Source organism: Annulohypoxylon truncatum (genome assembly GCF_022578515.1).
Source record: "Annulohypoxylon truncatum strain CBS 140777 unplaced genomic scaffold F4807scaffold_13, whole genome shotgun sequence".
Lineage (NCBI taxonomy): Eukaryota > Fungi > Ascomycota > Sordariomycetes > Xylariales > Hypoxylaceae > Annulohypoxylon > Annulohypoxylon truncatum.
In genome coordinates this window covers 383856-404441 of record NW_025953799.1, presented here as the reverse complement: position 1 = coordinate 404441, position 20586 = coordinate 383856, and the positions used below count along the sequence as shown (strand labels likewise).

General features: G+C 47.7%; 2 protein-coding genes across 2 annotated transcripts; one reads left to right on the top strand and one right to left on the bottom strand.

Annotated features, from left to right (window-relative positions):
• Positions 1–491: 491 nt before the first annotated feature.
• On the bottom strand, positions 492–2076 carry F4807DRAFT_423237 (uncharacterized protein). The gene has a single exon (XM_047997756.1). The coding sequence runs from the start codon at positions 1670–1672 to the stop codon at positions 1193–1195; it is 480 nt and encodes a 159-aa protein (XP_047854911.1). The 5' UTR covers positions 1673–2076; the 3' UTR covers positions 492–1192.
• Positions 2077–18233: 16157 nt separating this feature from the next.
• F4807DRAFT_467158 (T-complex protein 1) lies at positions 18234–20365 on the top strand (the record flags this gene model as incomplete). Its single annotated transcript, XM_048002454.1, has 5 exons — positions 18234–18258; positions 18339–18405; positions 18468–18676; positions 18741–19969; positions 20023–20365. 5 exons carry the CDS (start codon positions 18234–18236, stop codon positions 20113–20115), a joined length of 1623 nt encoding a protein of 540 aa, XP_047854910.1. The 3' UTR covers positions 20116–20365.
• Positions 20366–20586: the final 221 nt, after the last annotated feature.

The following is a 20586-nucleotide window of genomic DNA, read 5'->3' as shown; positions in this document are numbered from 1 at the left end:
TAGCTTCAGGGCGGTCGATAGCTCGTGGGCGGAAAACAGCATTAAGCGTTCCCACTACCCCAAATGCTAAAGGATGTCAAAGATGAGCTTAGCGATTAGGTGTTGCGCCTTGGGCACGATGAGTCTGACGATCACTTCTGAGCATATCCGGGGCAAAATGATGAAATCGGGCACATTTAGATATTCGCAAGAAAACCCCACCATCTATTCAATTTCTATTCAATTTTGCGACTCTGTATCCACCTTGAGCACTAAAATATGTAGCCTGCTAGAAATAATTGACTTTATAGTGATACCTACCGCTTTCGACTGGGAATTCCCACCAGAAGATGTCACCCAAGTTTCCCTCATTAGGAAGGTTGCTTGCTTAAAGTCTCCAAACACACTAGTAGCAACATCATAAGTCACAAAGTCACAAAGTCACATATTGTTCAGAAACATGAGCATGCACATGGACCATGGGAATAGACATAATTATAGCAAATATGCAATTGAGTAGAGAAACGCTTTTGTGAGGGGCTTGAACTGTTTTTCGATTCTTTATCTGAACGAAGCTCCGATGGTTCCGCATGAAGCAGAACCAGTTCGGAGAGACAAGCATAGGCTAGTCCTAGCTGCCTGAAACGAGTATCAAGTCCCATCAATCCACGGTGTACGCGGATGAGCCTGTGAATCGGGGATTCCCGTCACGGCTGCTTTGTCCTAATTCTAACGCCATCGCCTTGACAAGACGGCTTCCAAAACATTGTTCTAACCGACTGGTCTAGTCGGTTCCTGTGCCAAAACCCCCGGTTCCCGGCATCGACGTGCCATGCAAATAGAAAATCAAGTGATATCTCAATATTGTATCGTGGTACAACAAAGTCCGTGCCTATACCGGTAGCCCCCAATCGTACGCCCGCGGCTAGAAGGAAGTCGAAGACAGAATCCCGAAATGACCCAAACTTTTTATGATGCTGTGCTCCAAAAGATGCTCTTGTACAACAAAGTAACAAATAAAACGGAAATGTGATCCTTCATGCCTAGTCGTTCTGGTAAAATAGAGAGTAAGGAAAATCGAGAAGTGAATGAGTCGTGTAGGTTGCGTAGAACCGAAAGTTATAACATGCTTATTGGGTATAATAAGTGGAGTGTTGAATGTCGAATTGCGAGTTGGAATGTAAAATATATCATTAGTTCGGTTCGTCCACGTTTAGTAGGATCGTCGTCGTGATTGTTGAAGGCGGGTGTGCTCAAAGGAGCTGGCGTAGTCCCTCAATTGCTTCTTTGCCTTGTCTGACAGCTGTGACCCTTCACTTCCCGAGGAAGACGTGCTTCGGAGGGAGCAGAGGCTACTGTGGGAGCTAGATGGGGTGAGGATTCGGGCAGAAGACGACGAGGACGATTCCGAGCGCTGGGACAGGTATGACTGGGGTAGTGGTGTTGAACCGTACGGTTGAGCGTTGCTGAAGTCGTAAGCGGGAGGCAGGAAGAACTTGGCTTGAGGCCTTGGTGCTGTCCAGTTGTAGGAGGACGGGCTGCTAAGTCCCGGGGTAGTGACTGGTGTGCTGGCTGTGGACGACGTCTTCTCGAAATCAGAGAGCCTGCATGACTCAGAGCAGTAGGTAGCGCCGTCTGTTTGCCTGTCGCAGGCAAGGCAGTACTCGGGTTCCCAAGACAGATCTGAAGACATGGTGTGCGATGTTTGGTGTGGACGTTGTTATGTAGTATGTGAGAGGATGCGGTTGCTGCTTAGGCCGTGGTGTCGAAGTCGACTCGGTGGTGGTAGTTGAAGACGAAGGCGGTAAGAGAATCCGGCTGAACTGTTTATGCGTATAGGAGGCTATTTATCATATCCAATTTGGAAAGGTCGAGGTGAAGCCTTAGCAGATCGGAGCTGTATGTGTTGTATATGGTCGACGAGACGAGAGACGACAAGACCTAGACGTCCTGGTTGAAAGTTTTATACTCTTACAAGTAGGCGGTCGACAGATTGTATCATGTTCTACTCTGGTGTTGCAATGAAGCACGCAATAGCGGAGCAGCAAAGGACGACTGGTGAAAAGTGAGAGTTGTTGTCGAAGTTTACGGTAGCTAGCAGTAGTCCTGTTGGAAATAGTTGGAGGAGACGATGTTCATTTGTATGAATCCAGCTTACACAGCCAGCGGGTTGTACCTATGTACACACGACTTCTTGGTTGGGAAGGGTGCATCGATGAAGGTAGTCACATCAGAGAGCGTTTTGATCAGCGAAAGACAAGTTGACCCACATAGCCCACATAGAAAAGACAAGGGCAATTGGCTCGGTGGGGCCATTTTGCAACTCTACGACAGTACGAGGGTACCTACAGGGAGGGTAGGAGAGGGTCTGCTTTCCAGGCTTCCCTTGTCCTTGCAGGTGAATTTCGCATACGGGCTAGGCCGTGTTAGAATTAGCGCCAGAGCTGCTGCCGATCATAACTGGAGGGTTTAGCACCTGGGCAGGACTAGGGCAGGCAGGTACCAAGGTACCGTGCAAGGGCCTCCTCTGACGATTTTTTGACAACTTGGAAAAAATGTCTGCTGCAGGTGTGTAAGGAAAAATTAGAAGGGGGGCGAGAAATAGAATGGTGAGAGAAGAGAAGGGGAGGGGTGAGGGAGGATGGTGGGGAGGGGCGTGTGATCTATACCTTCCCCATTTTATTCTACGAGGCACACCCCTTTTTCCTCTCTCTCAGGCCTCTAATCGTTCATTGCTCCTGGCTATTCTGCGACCCTGATGGTTCTGCAACTGATCATTAGCAGATGTTTATGTATGTACATATCCTACATATCCTACATATCCATCCATGGATATTTGGCGAGTTCCGAGTTGTGGATGAATAATACGGACTTGGGTAAGAAAATAGATCAATTTGATGTATGTATTTCATTCAATTGCTTGGATTCTTGGATCCGTTCGGTATTCGAATCGTGATGCCTACGTATTCTCTCCCTGTTTTCCCTTGCTGCCTCACGAAAAGAGAAAAAAAAAACTTTTTCATAAGGGGTCTTTTGATACGCTGAAAGACTATGATCCCCTCCAGTACCTCGAATCAGAATGGCCTCGAAATCAAAGACTATGCGTAGCTCTCTATGTACGGTGCCACCCACACACGCTGCTGGCATGATTTGCAGATAATATGCAACATAAGAGGCTGTCGCCTCGTCTTCTCATTGGTCCCCTGGCTTAATGATAGTGTTTACTGTAGTCGAGCTATGCAAGCACTTGTTCTATGCTTGTTGCTTCGCTCGGTGAATTGGTTGGGTGAATAGTCTCTTCATCTTATTCTGGTATATTACGGGCTATCAATGCCTGTTTTCTGCGACTTGCATAGCAATGTCGCCTTTAGAACAATTACACAGTAAAACACTAGACCAGGTAGGATATTCCTAATACTTACATACATACGCACGACGTAGGTAGCAACAGGTTAGTAGCAGAAGAGAAGCCGAGAGACGAAGATGGAGATGGAGTGGAACCCGTGGGGGTGAATTTCTCAAGAGTCGACACCTTCAACCACGGTTGCCACATCGTAAGTGTAGAGCGTGCGATCGTCAATTAATTAGTTTACTGCGTAATGTCGAGCCGGAATTAGCTAATGCCCGCAAAGAGAGGGAAAAACTTGCGCTTCCTACATATGTCAATCTGGTTGGGCGATCTAGGCAGAAAGGACAAGATTGGTTCGTAGAGGTAGGCTAGGAACTTGGCAAGTTGCAAGTTGAGAATACGCAAAGGCGCAAGGCAGGACAAGACATGACAAGACAGGACTAGACAAGGCATACGTAAGGGTATGTAGGTCTATAGAATGTGTATATGCGAGTATGGTTGCACGATGATTATCATTTCATCAGGGTGTACGCGTTTGCGCAAGACGGGCTAAAGGACGAAAGGGTCGTCAGGAGTAAAGGATGGCGGATGGTAGATGGCGGATGGGGAGAAAGAAGGAAAATAAAAAAGTGGGTTACGTAGAAATTACGAGCAATAGAACAATGGGTAGATGAGATTGATGAGGAGGCGACGATGAACTGCGTGTATTGTGTTGCTGTTGCACTCGAAACATAAGAGAAAGCGCTCTCCTTCCCAGCCGATTCCGTGTTTTGCGGGGAAACAGCCAATTTTCGCACGATAATCAAACCATAATGACAGTCTTCGTTGCACAGAGCACTTTGTAGTGCGCAAGTAAAAGCCACAGGATACAACTTGGAACTCTCGGCCGACCACTCACCATACAAAATAAACCCTACCTACGTCTACTATACCTGGACATCTTCTACCTACCTATACTTTTACTGTCTTATTCGACGTACCCCCGGAGGAGGTACTGCGCTTTAACTAACGAAATAGGCAGAGAGTTGCGAAACACCCGAAGTACTTCCGGATGGGTGAGCTTTGCTATTAAAACTATGTATATAAGCCTAGATACATAGCCCCTATAATTACATAAACTATTTATTTAAGAGTAGATCAGCCATCATAAGCCCTATAATGCAATCAAGTAACACTTATTTTATCTACTTAAAAAGCATAGGATAATCTTCGGGTATTTTGCAACTCTCTGCCCATTTCGTTAGTTAAAACGCAGTACCTCCTCCGGGGGTACGTCGAATAAGACAGTAAAAGTAATGCCCGCGGTCCATGGATAGTGCATACCTAGGTATATAAAGGGACTGGTAGGGGATTAAGATGGGATCCAGTAGGATAGGATAAGATGGCATGGCATGGTATGGAAGTGGCAGCATACCACCGACGAAGACCACCTGAACTGCCCACGATGTCCATACAATCCACACAATCGTTGCAGGTCTTGCATGCGCTTCTCCGGACGCACTATCCGATCTGGACAATCTCATTGGTTCGAGCATACTTCTACGCTGGAGGATGGCAATTTATGAAAACCGCCTAAGGTGGCATCGAAATTACCACCTCTCTCACTATATTCCAATCATATTCACCCTCTCCCCACGAAACTTCTATCCAGGCTCTAAACGTGTGTGGCTATACCCCCTCTTTTCCTCTATCAGTTCCCTACCAGCATCGTTGTCGTTCGTGGGAAATGCCGCTGGAAGATGATACATACGTTGGAAACACGACTACATACATCTTCGCCTGCATCGATACGGCAGTCTAGCACGCATTGCGCGGAGACGAGAAACCAACGTCAGACAATAAACAACAATGGACATAGATAAAGAAGTCCATTGTTACGTATTTAAGGGCGCCACGGCTTGTGACATCATCGTACTTATTCCAAAACTTGACTGCTACAACGACACTAGCTATACTGAGCGGGAAAATCCCAGGATAAGGTCATTTTCATTTCATGGGTGTTTCCAACCACATCCACTACGGCCGGTACCTTACATCGGCCGACCAATCTACCAGTCATTTTCCGACCCATCCGATGAATCACGGGGAAAGGCTGGGATGGAGGGACCCTTCGTTATCAACATCATCACGGGTTGCCAAAAGGAGATTTTGGTGGTCAATTAGCTTCCCCTTCCTGCCTGCGATCCAATTGGGAAAACAGCTGACATCCCCATACTCCCTAGACTAATAGTATTAGCAGTATGCTGCCAGCATGAGCTGCACGATGCTCACGTCGTCAGCTCATCTGTATCATTCGCCCTAGTCCTCGAGGTTAAATCTATTGGGAATATTGATGCTGAAATGCTACCTACGCGCATTTCGGGGGCACGGTAGATCTACAAGAAAGGGCATAGACTATGGGGAAGATCTGACGCCTCGTGCGAGTCTGATCGTTGACTAAACCGAAATAAAGAAAAAAGGAGGCCATTGACGAAATCTTTTCCGCGTTATTTCCTCTAGCCTGGAGCTGTGTACGTAAGGTCCCTGGTACGCTAATCGAAACCCCAGCTTTTCATCTTTACCACTATCACTATGTCAATCCGAGGCCAAGTGGTGCCATTGAGAGCAAGCCTTTCAGAGACGAGCTTGACTGGCAGCACAGCAGTGGTCTAGGATGGTCGATTCGCAAGTAGCACGCAAAAAGCTCTTAATTGTGTGGCATTCGAAGGCGTGGCGCTAGGCCGAAACCGATTCGACCTGCGTCGAAAGGCGGGGGAATCTCCTGCAGGTTCTCGCAGCACTACAAGCAAGTTGGACCAAATGGTTCCAATCGACAGCCATCGTTCGTTCGTTGGACGTCGGTTTGGGAGTTGGTAGTGTGTGTGGATGAGCCACACCTTTTCACGTCGACTCAAGCTTGCCACCTGATGGCTCGTACCAAACTTGTCTGCTCCAATACAAATTGTCCTCGTGGAAACAAGAGTCTACAACCTTCGGTGCACCAGCAGGAAAGGAGACCGCAGGCACTCATAATCCAACAGGCCAATTCTAGACCTCTCATTTTGTCAGGACCCTGAATCTGCAGTTCTGCTATGTTTGTCGCCTCTTATAAAGCACATCCACTGTCCATTCGGCCGACAAATCTCAAGGCTTTCCAGGGACCGCAAGGTTGTTGAGATATGGTACTAGGTTGACGAATGCTATAACGCTACAACCTCGTCTAGCGCCATTGGCTTTGTCGATCTGCTGTAGCGGGTTACGAAGCCAACGGAGGAAAGGTGCTTAGCATACTAATCCTTTCAATTAAGCAATGCTCGATGATCCTTTCGTGCTACTCCATACATATTCCGCACTTGGACTATTAAGAGACGAATTGGTGTATCGATACCATACCTAGTAAGAGTCGACAACCATAGCTTACGTTACCTATACAAGGTTGATCTAGTCGGATTCGAAGAAATGCTAGGATTAAGTCCCGCGACGAGGCTGCCGCGGTTAAGACATAAAACAGAATTGAGATCTTCGATGGCATTGCATCTAACGTGGCCCTTCAAAGTAGTGATAGATGCTAGCATAATACTGCACGCAATTGACTATGGCAATATATCCAGAGATAACGTTCTCATCGAATAATTGGGGTCGTAAAAGCTGCTGAGCTGACATGCGCGATGCTGCGCGGCAGGCACCTGCGAATGATACTCGTTTCTAGAGGCCTACATACAGAGGCTGCAAGGCTTCGACCACATCCCTTGTTTCCAACGCACACCCAGCATCAACGGAGACGCCTACTGTTACCCTAGGTAGCTGCACCGTCGACGCAACGATACGGATTACTTGAATCGGGACATGTATATCTTCCCGTGTCGGCGTGTCCACCTTATCCTGGCTAGTTCCACGGCAAGAATTTAACCTCGAAACTCGAAAGGAGGGTCCGCGTGGGATGTATACTATGGTGTGTCTTGCCTTGGATGCCTATCTCTCTGATATGAATAGGCATGCGTCCAGAGCATGTGGAATATCCATCTGAAACTACTGGAGAATAGGTGGGTACATGATAGATAGGATAGATGGAGACCTTCAAGTGCGAGTGGAGCTCGCTCCCGCGATATAGTCACATTAGACTCCCCACCCAGATCTGGGTTTAATCGGTAGGGAGCTTGCGCTAGAAGGGGACAAGATGAAGTCTCCATACATAGCCACGTTATAATCAAATGTTAGTAGTCATTCAGTCTATTCCCTTCAGGTATGCCAAGCTCGGACTCTGAATAGCTAAGAAATATAGTGTCTAAGCGATTACGACATCTTGGTCTGTGGCTCATGATCATCAGGCCTTTCGTATGTAGCTACATACTAATAGATCTAGGAATAATTCAGAATTAGTGACCAAAATGCCGACTACCCGTGTAAAGTCAAAATCAAGGCCAGCGCTATCAGGGCTCCATTTCGTAGCGCAATATAGGTAGATGAGATGCTGTACGATGTAGCGTACATGTATGCGGTTGGGGATGAGGGTACTACATAGTATGTATTTGATCTTAGGTACTAGAAGCTCACTATTCTCCTAACCTGTCGCTAGGTCACATTCGATGCACATGTGCAGAAGCAGGCCCCGTTATATTGGGTAGGCAACCCCGTGAAGCTAGGTCATTTGCGAAAGAAAGGGGCTATTGTCTTGAATGCTGACGAAACAGCGTAGCACGCGGCTGGTTGCGACTTAGTACGAATGGGGGAAAGGCAGATTTCTCTTGACTGTCTCTACTCCTCTACTGCTGTGGCTTGGTTACCTTAATCTATTCCGAATATTCGCCGTTATCCCCTCCCCCAATCTTTGCATCTTATTGCGTCTTCTGCAGATGCGCAGATGCGGACAGGGGCATTCGAGGTGGGGAAAGAAAGAAGGGGGCTCGGAAGATACCTATCACATCTCTCATACATGGCGTTATGTATGCGAACGCCTCGCGACTAACTAACTAACTAACCAACGGCCTGACAGGTAACTGGCATGAACTGGCATGGAATGGCTTCGAAACGGGCGAACCGAAACGGGCTCGGAAGAAGAAGCTGAGCTACGAAGCCCTGAAGCCCAAACTCGGCCCGTAGCTCAATGCAAAAAAGGAAGAAGCTAAACAAAAGGAGCCGGTTTCTTCCATTTCTCTCCCATTATCTGACCCCCACGCGCAACTTTCGTCATGTTTCCATGGGTCAAGTTGACGTTATGTGACTCTTAAATACGATCAATATCCCGATCCAATCCGGCTACTTCAGATATGTAACAGTTTTGTTAGCTCTCGTACCGAGTCTACCCTTTCCCTTCGAATAGGATAGAGGGCTATTGATTGGCCTCCGCCCTTCACCCCAAAATATTACCTGTCACTTTTCCATTTTTGTAACTGAGATGCCAAGTTCGGCGAGGTCGGCAGAGAACGTGTGCATGAACAAGTGGGTACCGTGCAAATCCGTAGGGTATCCAATTAGCGACGGCGAAGGCATCATAGCCAAGAAGCTGTGGTCACTCGGATCCCCAGTGCTGGGAAGTTGTGTGACGATGGAACCCCTTAACCTCTTTTGGGGGCAGAGAATGCCAACTTGCCTCCGAGATTCCCTCGCTGCAAACGTCGTGAAATGAAACGATCCAGGCCAACGGGTTGGCGCTGAGTGAGTATGTTTGCGCGAAGACCCGACGAGGTGGTCTTTTTCTCGGCACGCCGCGATTCCGAGACCAAGGTAGACATAGGCAGGAATGTCGAGAGGGACGGGACGCGGCGAACTAACGAGCGCACGGCTTCGATGGGGCTTGTTGGTCTGTGACACGGCAAAAGACGTTATCCTTTTGAGGATATTTTTCAAGGTGCACCCCTACCTGTCGTCCTAGATAGCTAGACTGGGTGTGGCCCTCATCCACGCTAGAGCTCGTTCAGGGACAGCTTGCGACCCGAGCGCGGTTAGGGCTAGTGAGATAGGGACTTTCGTCAATCTGTTGATCGTCATCAGTTCGTCTGTTCTTTCAGCCTCTTCGGCGTCCACTGTTGAAATTGGCGCTAATAATTATACAAATCTTTCGCGAGCAGGCCAAACAAATCTTGGCCCGAAAGCCGAACAAAATATACGGCGGGCCGTCGCTACCAAGCATTCTATAAACATCGGCACACTAAAGGACTTGTCTCTGGTTCACATGGCTTTCATCCCTTGGAATCTGAGTCGCTAAAAGTCCGATGGCTTGACCGCAAGTACCAAGTTGGTGATTTTCGCCTAGCTAAGGAGGGCACGAAAGCCGCCATTCTCACGTAAGAGGTTTCTCTATTTGGAACGGAAGGGAAGCTTGAGCACCGAGACCGTAGTCCGTATCAGGTTCGGGAATCTCTTTTCCCAGATTGCTGGGACTTAATTTCTCGTGGTCATCAGCAATATTTTATGCACACCTTGCAGGTTCTACCACTCCTCACTCGCTCCTTAAGGTCTGGAGCCGAACCGAATTCCGATCGAGGTCTAGCTTGCCAGGGCTGAGTTAGACGTCAGATTAGGTGTGTTGATAGTTGACGGATCGATTGGTTAAGACGGAGCGAATACCGCGCATACTATGCGTACTATCGCCAGTTCGGCTAGGCCAGAGGTGGCCCCGTCGAATTTTTTTGGTCCTAGAAACGCTAGAAACGCTATGGGGCTGTACTTTTGGCAAAATAGTAGGCCTTAGCTTTCTCCTGAACGTGGTCGACAAGGTCGACGAGACCTTCAGTGGCGAGATGTACTATGTACGTACATCGACCACCCGAACAATAAACAATAGTGCATTCCAGCAATTTGGGTCGGCGACCAGATCGTGAACACTATTGGGCGCAAAAATTATTAGTAAATAGGTTAGTTAGGCGCAAGCTGGAACTTCCAGCTGCTTACTATAAAATTTACTAGACTACGTAAGTAAGGTACATAACAAAGAGCTTCATTTAATACATGAGCTGAGCAGACATCACTATTCGACAAGAACTAGTTTCGTTCGATTTCTTAATGAATATCGATGAATATAAACAACGAGGATCTTTTTTAGGGCCTCCACCACTCGACTATCGCAGGGTTTCATATGCAGGAACCAAACAGTCACACAATCCTGGACTAGCCTTTATGAAAGGCGTTGAGCATTTGTCAGATTGTTCATCTTAAGCCATTCCTGGACTTTAGTCGTGACTCTCTGTATCGGCTTGGCTAGGTGAGATTTTGGTGTTCCTTAGAATTGGAGTAGGTAGCGCTATGCAGGCTGCTTTGGGTGCCTTGCAGGTAGGCCCAATATCACTTAAGACAAGCCTAGAAGCGGAGGATTTTGATGACGTCTGGAAATGAGGTATGATTCTAGCTTGCTTACCGGCAGGATAATCTAGTCACATGAACATTGTTCTATACCATGTGGCACAGCCATAAATGATGTGATGAATAGAGAAGTAGTATGAATCCATCGTCGCTCTCGACTCCCCCTACCCATGTTATCAGGGCTCCTATCGCGTATACATCGTATTACCGCGACCACGCGAGAATTGGCATTCGCAGGGGCCGTTAGCTGTCTCGGCTTTGCGGCATGCTTTACGTGGTTTCCTGGTAAAATCCCTTGCTTCTAATAAGAAACCCTAGGGATTCCAAGTCACTAGCGGGATCTTACTGAAGAGAAGGGACCAGGCCGTTTAGCGAGAAGCCTTACCTACACCATCGCGACCATGGATTGACATCATCACGAGACTAGGAAAGACTGGAGCGACTCACATTGTTGAGGGACAGGGCTGTTGACGATGCCTTCAACCCTCAGATCTGGGTACTTTGCTACGCTAGCTTCTAGCCCACCAAGGTTGTCACCTTGATCTTGCCTTACTTATCTCGGATATCGATCGTCCTAGCACCCTCAAGGATAAGCGTGTCCTTAATACCAAGGCATAGCCTGCCTAGATTTGTATGATAACTAATCATGTATTATTAATGATCACGAATTTTGGACTATGTGGGCTGCCTACCACTTATCTCCGTCCGCTGGCCGTACCGCATCCAATTCAAGGTCAGGCATTGCGGGTGTAGTGTATTATCGCTAGGTTAGGACATTTATTGATCTTGTTATAGGCGAGCCAAACTCGAATTGACCTCGCCTTGTTCATATTTAGATTTTTTCATTATAGTGCCTGCGTAAAGACCGTTAAGACCCGTCTTGTCATGAGCTCCAGCGGCGCGAAAAGGCGGAATTATCAACCCCAGACCGTTCTTTTCCCCACCCCTTTCTCAGACGAAGCTGTTTGATAGCAAGGAATAAATGTATCCATGTGCTTCGCATCGGGGCTTTACCTGAACAAGAATGATATCCCCGACCAATGTACCGGCCGAGCCATAGTTTGCCTCTGTAAATCCCGGATTATGAATTATGAGCATTCTTTTCATGGTATCATATTTCGAGATTTATCAGTATTGAACCGGGTTTCGTCCAGATCTAGTTAAGGATCCTAAACGATTAAGGGGTAATCTTCTTGCGATTGTTCTAGTAGGGACGAGATCTACAACCTCCTACTACATACATAAATGATAAGATATCTTCTTTCTTCCACGCTGGCGCTCATTAAACGATCCCGAAACATCCATGGCTACCTACCAAGAAATTGGACTATCGCACTAAGCCAGAGAGATGGGGACATTTTTCGACGCCAAGCGGGAATAAGCGCCATTTCACCACGCACTTATCTTACGCCCGAAAACCATCCCTAAAACCGTTAAGTGGCAGAACGGATCCAAATTTGACACCCTCGACAAAGGGCTGCAAGGGTTATAATAGTTTCTCGATGACGACCAACACTACTATATTGATCGATAACATTGATAAGATCATCGCCCTTAACTGTGCAGTCCCTGAACATACACACGTGGGGCATAATGCGAGTCTGAGAAGAGCCTCCTTGACCTCCTGAGTTACACAGCAACGATATTCGTGAGATGGTGAGATGGAAAATTCCGCACCACAAGCTCACATACATGATAATATGTGTGTATGTATAACGCTGAGGGTCTATTCCATGTATCAATTCAAGCCTCATACTCTATAATGCTTTACATGCATGCCAGCCATATCATGCAAAGATGGAACTTCTTAAGAGAAAAGTTATCGGATGTCCGGTACGATTATGCCCGCACCTCGGCAGCCTCATTTATGATTTCTTCATATGACACGGTAATCATGCCGAAATGGAGTTATGGGAATAATCAAGCGACTCGTGATAGATTTAGACGAAATTTCATAGACCAAACTCCGAGACTCATCGTATGTTCTATCGTCGCTTAGACTGCCCCCCTTATTCGCCTCTAGGTAGTATGAATAAATACGTATGTACTATTTGGATAGCCCTACATTCATATATTCACATCTCAAGCGTAGTTCCATTTTATGAATAATGCAATCCAACTAAAACCCCGCATTCTTCAAGCTTGGCATATGCACGTACCTGTATTCTGTAAGTAAGATTCCCTTTGTCAGTTTTGGGCAATCCGCTGTCAAATCTCATTTTTACTTTTTCCCTTCAAATCCTCAATCTGCGAGAGTGAGGATTCCCAACCCTGCACCCAACCATGGAAAAAGTCGTCGTCAGCCGCATCACAGTATTGAGAGGCCTGAAGTGTACGTACCTCTCCAATCTCATCCATGGGTGAATCGCAAGTTACGAGATACGCCCACACCTTATCGAATAATGGAATGGATCGAGCCCTTGGCGATGGACGAAACTTGGTTCGCCAGAGCTGCCACTACATGCCACGGCGATCATACAGCCATCAGAGCTCTGGGGCCATTTCAATCCTGCCTGAGAGCTTCGATATTGGATTGACGAAAAGAGAGCTTGCCATGGCACGAAGTCAACAAAAGCAATCTACTGCATCCCTAGCGGCCTGAAGCTCCCTTCGTATTGGTGACCTCGTTTCATCCATCCCAAGTCACCGGCGGCAGCTTTCCTTAGGTTGCGTAGTAATATGTACAAAAGTTCGCCGAGGCAAGGTAGTCAAGGCGTTGGTTCTATCTAAGGCTAGGCCTGGTGGTCAAAACGGACGAGAGCCTGCCTGGAAGACGACATGTCAGGTCATACAGCGGGCTGTGCCCAACCAAAGCCAAACGCTTCCACTGTAGGTCCGCACACACTACAGGCGCTGAATCTTGCCTTTGCCTTGGGTCACACGGCACACGGCAGTGTTACCCAATACACAGAGTTATACACAGCATTCACGTAACCTGCCGCGTAAATTGCAATATACTGCCTTGCTGCACGCAATCTCTGCCGGAACACCGGTCATCGGCTGTTTTCCTGTAACAATCGTCACCCAGTTGCCTGCTTCTTGCAAAAGTTTTCATTTCTATCGCCACTGATATGCCAGTCCTAGCGTCGTGCACAATGCATCGGGCTAAACATCGATACGTTGAGAAACTTAGGCCGGCGAGACCGGCATCAGTGTGACGAGGCAAAACATGCCGTCCGTGACGATCGAACGCCTTGTTTTACGATTATTAAGTTGGAAGGGCAACATGGGAATTTCTCTTGCGTCATGCCCTGTAACATTCCAAGGTGTTTACGTAAGGTGTCCAAAACTGTCTTCTACATTAGATATGTTCCTAGTTCGTTCTTTTGCAGCATCACGATGTTACGAGGCCGTTTCCCTGTGTTCGAGGCCCGGCCAGACTCTCCCCAGCCACAAGTTGGCAAGGGCACAGGAGCTCTATAGCAGCTATGAATCTGGTCGGCTAGACGCAGGACCAAAATGTCATGCATGTCTCTGCTAGCAGAATTTGCTTTCTCAGTCAGGCACGCGATTTCCACGTTCTCCAACATGGAGAACTGATGAGCGCTCCTTGAGGATCTATCACGACATATCCGCACTAGTGGCAACGATGCTCACTCAACTTTACGTCAATTTCGCGTTATTTCCAGCGTGGCTGCGACGTCGTGTCGTAAGGTCACGCATGTTTCTCGTTAACGGCACACCCACTCCTCGTTTAAGGCATAAGTAAGCTAATGTGGCTTACCGTAGCATAGAAGGATGCCACCCTGCCCTCTCATTGGCCCCTCCGCGCCGACACAGCGGTTCCCATTTTCCTATCACATTCGTGGCTGCATCATGAAGCTTGGGGAAAGCCATGATGTTTACTGATTTTTGCTTATCGTCACCAGGATTCCACAAGGCGAGCCTGAGACGTTAGCGTCACACATTACCGTTGACTGGGTCGGCTCCCTTGCCTCTGTGGCTAGCTACTAGAGGTCCGAAAGGGCGGACGATGGCTTCTGATCCCTGGCGTAGACATGCCAACTCTAACATATTGATGTTAGTGCTGATGTTTTTCTTCCCAGACTCTGAAGCCACTCTTGGGCACATCTAGGATCGAAGCCCTATGATCGACCCAGGGAGGGAACGCCCATTACCTCGTTTGTCCCACCTGGCTGGCGCACGGAAATTTTCTCGCGTTATTATTCCCAATCCATCGGATAGGAGTTGGTTCCGACCGAAGGATCGCCACCGGCAGGCGATTGTGCTTACCACGAGAAAGGGGAACGACAGCTAAGCTGTGGCAAGCCGTGAGAAAATGTCCGTAGCTTGGACCCTGTTTCTGAGCAACGCAGGCACGGAACCGCGCTGCCGAAAACAAAAGTAAGATGGGCACGCTAGGTTCACTTGTGGTTCGGAAATAGTAAACTCCCTATGGTGAACCATCTAGGAACTACGAGGTGGCTTTGCCACTTCTTGTTTCTGTAGTACCATAGTACGATGATTGTTCCCCTTCGGGACGGCTGTGCGTACAATGGAAATGCGCAATGAGCAAGATACCTCATCAGCGCCTAAGGACAGCAATGCCCGTCCCGATGGCTTGCGAGCATCTCCAATTAGCGCTCACTGTACCGAAGGATCACAGTAAATCAGACCACGTCCAGATCTTGGGCGTTCCAATTGAAGGGCCCTTAGAAATCCCTTAAGGGACCAAGGGACAGAGCCCAATAGAGCGGGATGGGATTAGAGCAACAATCTGCGAACCAGGTTTATACAACTCAATGCAAAACCGTCTTGCCTCAATGCTATTCGATCCCCGAACAATCCTGTCCGGAGCTATGGACGGGATCGTGACGTGCCCCCAATGCATCTAGCTTCGGAGCTTTTTACTTAGTGACGGCACCTGACTTGTGCACCCTGAGCTTATTCGAGACTTCAGGGACATCAGGGATAGGAAGAGGTAACCCCTTTGCATAAGGTTGTGTGGCAGCACATTGCCTCACTTCGATGCTCCCCTAGACGGCCCTGCACGGGTAAATGACAGTTGTGCGACGCCGGTAAATCACCTTCTTTCATCGAGAGGAGGGCAAGAAGCGACCCGGATCGCGATTAGGGTCCGTCTCACTCGCCAAATAGATCCTCGATTTCATCTACGTTTCCCCCGGTCTTCCCCCTGACCGGAGAGGTTTTGAGTGGACGGTAAGAAATCGCATACATATTCGTACATGCCATACATGCCATACATATATTAAATGTGGTGTTAACATCGCAGTCTCGCCCAACGCTCCTCTGCGTGGTAGCCTTGTTAGGCGTCAGCAGTCATGAGACTTTCCGCGCATGCATCTTGCCGTCCTGCTTGTCTATCTCGTAGCGCGCCTGCGTCCGAGATCGCAGAGCCCTGCAATACCACGCTGGTCTTACTTGGAGGTCATCACCCTACTACCACGGCAGCCCGATTGTTTGCCTCCAATCGCGCCGCTTCTTTTGTGTTATACGCGCTTCTTTCTTTTTCGAACCCCATCGCGAAGTCTTGGACTTTTAATCTACATAGATGTTCTAGTCGCGGCTCTGAAACGTCGAATGTTGGTCGCCTTCGAATCGGCAGATACGAGCATTTGGGAGGTGGTGACGCGCAACGCACTGTTCTCGCTGTTCGCCGGCATCCTATTCTCGGGTTTCCCATAGACGTCGATATCGAATATTGAAATCGCGGTCTTGGTTTGATACGATTATTGCATATTGAATATTACCTACGGCTACGGGATCATTTCTAGAGAGATGCGCCCCCGTTCTGGTGAGCAGGAGGATCGTAGACGATGACACCTCTACTAATTTCTCACACCAGCGACAACTTCCTAACATGGTAAACCGTGTCATTTCGATCATCGTGGACATCACCTTCCTTGACCGATGACCCGCTGTGGACATCAACTACGACGAGGGGTACGTAAGTATAGTGGGCGATTGCTGATGAATACCTTCGAAGGCTTACCGCTTTCTCGTGAGAAATGTGTAGGAAGGCACTTTAGCCTGAATGGACGTAGGGCGGATATTGGTATCGTGTCATACTAGAGTGAAGGCGGATTCATGAAGCCGACAGCCGTCAAGCCTCAGTATTGAGTTAGGAGTAAGGTGGATATCTTCGAAGTTCGCAACAACTCACGTGAATAAGGTGGAATAAGCCGCCGGCAGACAAGATGGATCTCGTCTGTCTAGAACGTCTTCTCCAAGTAGCAGACGTATGTTTCCGACGGCGGCAAGAGGTCATACTCTCAGTTAGGCAAGCCCACGCGTGCATCAAAAATGGTCTCACCGTAGATATATCTTTCGATATTTATTCCCGAATTTTATATACTCGGGGTAGGATATATATCTAGGGTTACCATCGATGCATTAGCCCGCTTGAATCAGGAAGTAAAGAACGAATGTCGGCTCGTTCCTAGACTAATTTGTAATGACATGCCGTAATGGTATCGAGATATGTCATGATCTCATATATCTTATGAATGCTTCATAATTCCCGATTGTCAGGTAATTTAACCTTGGAACATAGAGTAAGAAACAATCGGCCAGATAATTTGTATTCTAGCAAGTACGCCTTCTTCGCCTTTTGAACATCTTGAACAATTGATAATGGCTACTAGGGCTGCACCGCGAGTGTTCCTTGCGTTTGTTGCACCGCAGAAATTCCTTATGGCTTCGTGTCGTAGAAAACTTTTGCAGCTTCTATCGAAAGTACTAAAGGCTTAATGTCACGGACTGGCCATATCCCCTGCAATAGATCGCAAGTTGTCCAACTTGTAAATTCTCGTCTTTTGATGGTTTAGCTCAATTGGCAGGTGAGAATCACCAAGCATAGGGCTCAGTCCTTACGTCCTGACACTTGGTCAAATGAATAGGCGGGGATGGAATAATAATACTACAACGACGAGAAGCCTCTCTCTGTCTTGTTTGACTGCTGATGCCAGACACTTATCTTTGACTATATCAGACACGAACCAGACTCTAAATGGCCGGCAAGCGTACGATTAGGATCTGTTAGAGTTAGCAGATTTGCTGTATAAGATGTTAAAGATGGATACTGCTCGAGCTCTTACTGAAATAATATCAGCAAGGAAATTATCGTGATCCTTGTCGATTGTCATTGATCCATCTCTAAGCACCATGGTCAGCGGGCTTTCCGCGGAAGTGCCGCTCCAGTTCATCGATACGATCACGAAATCTCTCGTATCTATATGTTGACGATTTGAAAAATATAATTTCTATACAAATTAGAATCAACCTTTCGAAGAGAAGGAGAGTTGATATAGGTATCAAGAAGTAGCTCTTGCGTGGTAAATGAGTGTAACAGTACTTTGGTACTTATATGACGTTGATTTAAAGTGTATACTTCGGTACATATATGCACAGACCAGGTGCCTTGCATGTGGATCCGTAGGCGCGGTGAAATAGCTTTTCCACTTCCCGCGGGGAGCTCCAAAATTTCTAGGTCGACAAGCACAATTTCGAGATTGGGATACCGGCTACGCGACGTGACATCTCAACCAGATATTGTCCTTTAGTCACTTGTGCAAGGTTCCATTTGGCGACTTTTATTCTGGTCCATTTTAAACATCCCAAGGAACCCTAGAATACACAAAAGCTACGCCGGCGAACCTCTTCCAAGATGCAGGCTCCCGTTGTGGTTATGAGTGAGCCCCTCCATAATCCATGAGCTTGCCTAGGTAGCTTCTACAAATCCGAATATGGCTAACCACCCTCAAAATAACAGACACCCAAAGCGGTGAAAGGCAAACTGGACGAAAAGCCCAGCTGTCGAACATCGCCGCCGCGAAGACGTATGATTACTCTTTCTACCCCTTCTACGCCCCGTGCCCCGCCCGCTAAACCCAATCTCTAGCGTCGCCGATATCATTCGATCATGCCTCGGCCCCAAAGCTATGTTAAAGATGTTACTGGATCCTATGGGTGGTATCGTCTTGACAAACGACGGCCATGCTATCCTGCGAGAAATCGAAGTGTCACATCCAGCTGCCAAGAGCATGATCGAGCTTAGCAGAACACAAGATGAGGAAGTAGGTGACGGCACAACCACGGTCATCATCATGGGTCAGTAGTCCAATATCTATAACTAGGTGTATTTGGCGGGGTTTCAATGCTGACAATAACATAGCTGGTGAGATTCTAGCATATGCCCTCCCGCAACTGGAACGAAACATACATCCCGTCGTTATCATTTCCGCCTTCAAGCGTGCGCTTAAGGATGCACTAGAGATCATCGACGAGATATCCTTACCTATAGACATTAACGACGACAAGGCCATGTTTGGCCTCATCTCCTCTTCTATCGGTACCAAATTCGTTTCGAGATGGACGGACTTAATGTGCAGCTTAGCTCTTAATGCTGTCCGGACAGTCACTTGGGAGGCTGGAAGTGGCAAGAAAGAAGTCGACATCAAGCGATATGCGCGTGTAGAGAAGGTCCCTGGTGGCGAGATTGAGGACAGCAAGGTCTTAGACGGTGTTATGCTCAACAAGGATATCACCCACCCGAAGATGCGACGGAAGATCGAGAACCCGAGAATCGTCCTTCTGGACTGTCCGTTGGAGTACAAGAAGGGAGAGTCTCAAACGAACATCGAGATTACGAAAGAAGAGGACTGGAACCGTATCTTGCAAATCGAAGAAGAGCAGGTTAAGGCTATGTGCGAGGCAATCCTTGCCTTCAAGCCTGATTTAGTCATTACCGAGAAGGGTGTTTCGGATCTCGCCCAACACTACTTCGTAAAGGCAAACGTTACCGCCCTACGTAGAGTTCGAAAGACCGACAACAACAGAATAGCCCGTGCAACTGGTGCAACCATTGTAAACAGGGTGGATGATCTTCAAGAATCCGATATTGGAACCAAGTGCGGCCTATTCGAGATCGAGAAGATTGGCGACGAGTACTTCACTTTCCTAACACAGTGCAAAACGCCCAAGGCCTGCACAATCCTACTTCGCGGCCCCTCCAAGGATATCCTAAACGAGATCGAGCGAAATCTCCAAGATGCTATGGGAGTAGCTCGCAACGTTATGTTCCACCCCAGATTAGCGCCAGGCGGCGGAGCAACTGAGATGGCAGTTTCTGTGCGGTTAAACCAACTGGCGAGAAATATCGAAGGCGTGCAACAATGGCCATACAAGGCCGTTGCCGACGCTCTGGAAGTTATCCCCCGAACCTTAGTTCAGAATGCCGGTGCTAGTCCAGTCAGGGTTCTCACTGAGCTCCGTGCCAAGCAAGCAGAGGGTAAGAGTTCGTGGGGTATCAACGGAGATACTGGAACGATTGTGGATATGCAGGAGTATGGCATCTGGGAGCCCGAGGCGATCAAGCTTCAGAGCATCAAGACCGCCATTGAGGTAAGATTATGTGGTTATTTTATTGATATACTGAGGTGCTAACATTGCCACAGGCTGCCTGCCTCTTGTTGAGAGTTGATGACATCTGCAGCGCCAAGAAAGCACAACAAGCCGGAGCCCCAGGACTAGGCGGCGGAGACGACTAAAGGAAAAAAGGAAAATAATTGAAGATGCCAAGCAAGCCTATTACATATGGAATACCAAGAGGACATACCCCTGTACTATCGACTGGTCTAAAATTCACGAGATAGATGAAATAGATGGATGGCTTTGCTATACCACTGACTGAGTCACGACGTTTGTGAAACCTTATTCACTAAATATTAGGGCTTTTCTTGTTTGATAGCACAAGATTAGTTTGTCCCAGGTGAGGTGGCGTTTGCTTCTGGCGTGTTATAAGTATCCCAAGATACGTGTTTCTAAGAACCTCATAAGCTCTAACATGTCATTATGAATATAGGCGATATCTCATGACTCAGATCCATATAACAAACCTCATCACGGAGAAAGAGCAAAGTAGATCTATTATCTGGTTTCTTGAAGCAATTCTAATATGTATAACACGTCTTACTCTTTCGAAGCTGGATTCTGCCTTGTTAGCGGGTATATAAGCTCAC

Coding starts and splice junctions, on each gene's coding strand:
- F4807DRAFT_423237 (XM_047997756.1), bottom strand. CDS start 1,672: ATGTCTTCAGATCTGTCTTGGGAACCCGAGTACTGCCTTGCCTGCGAC.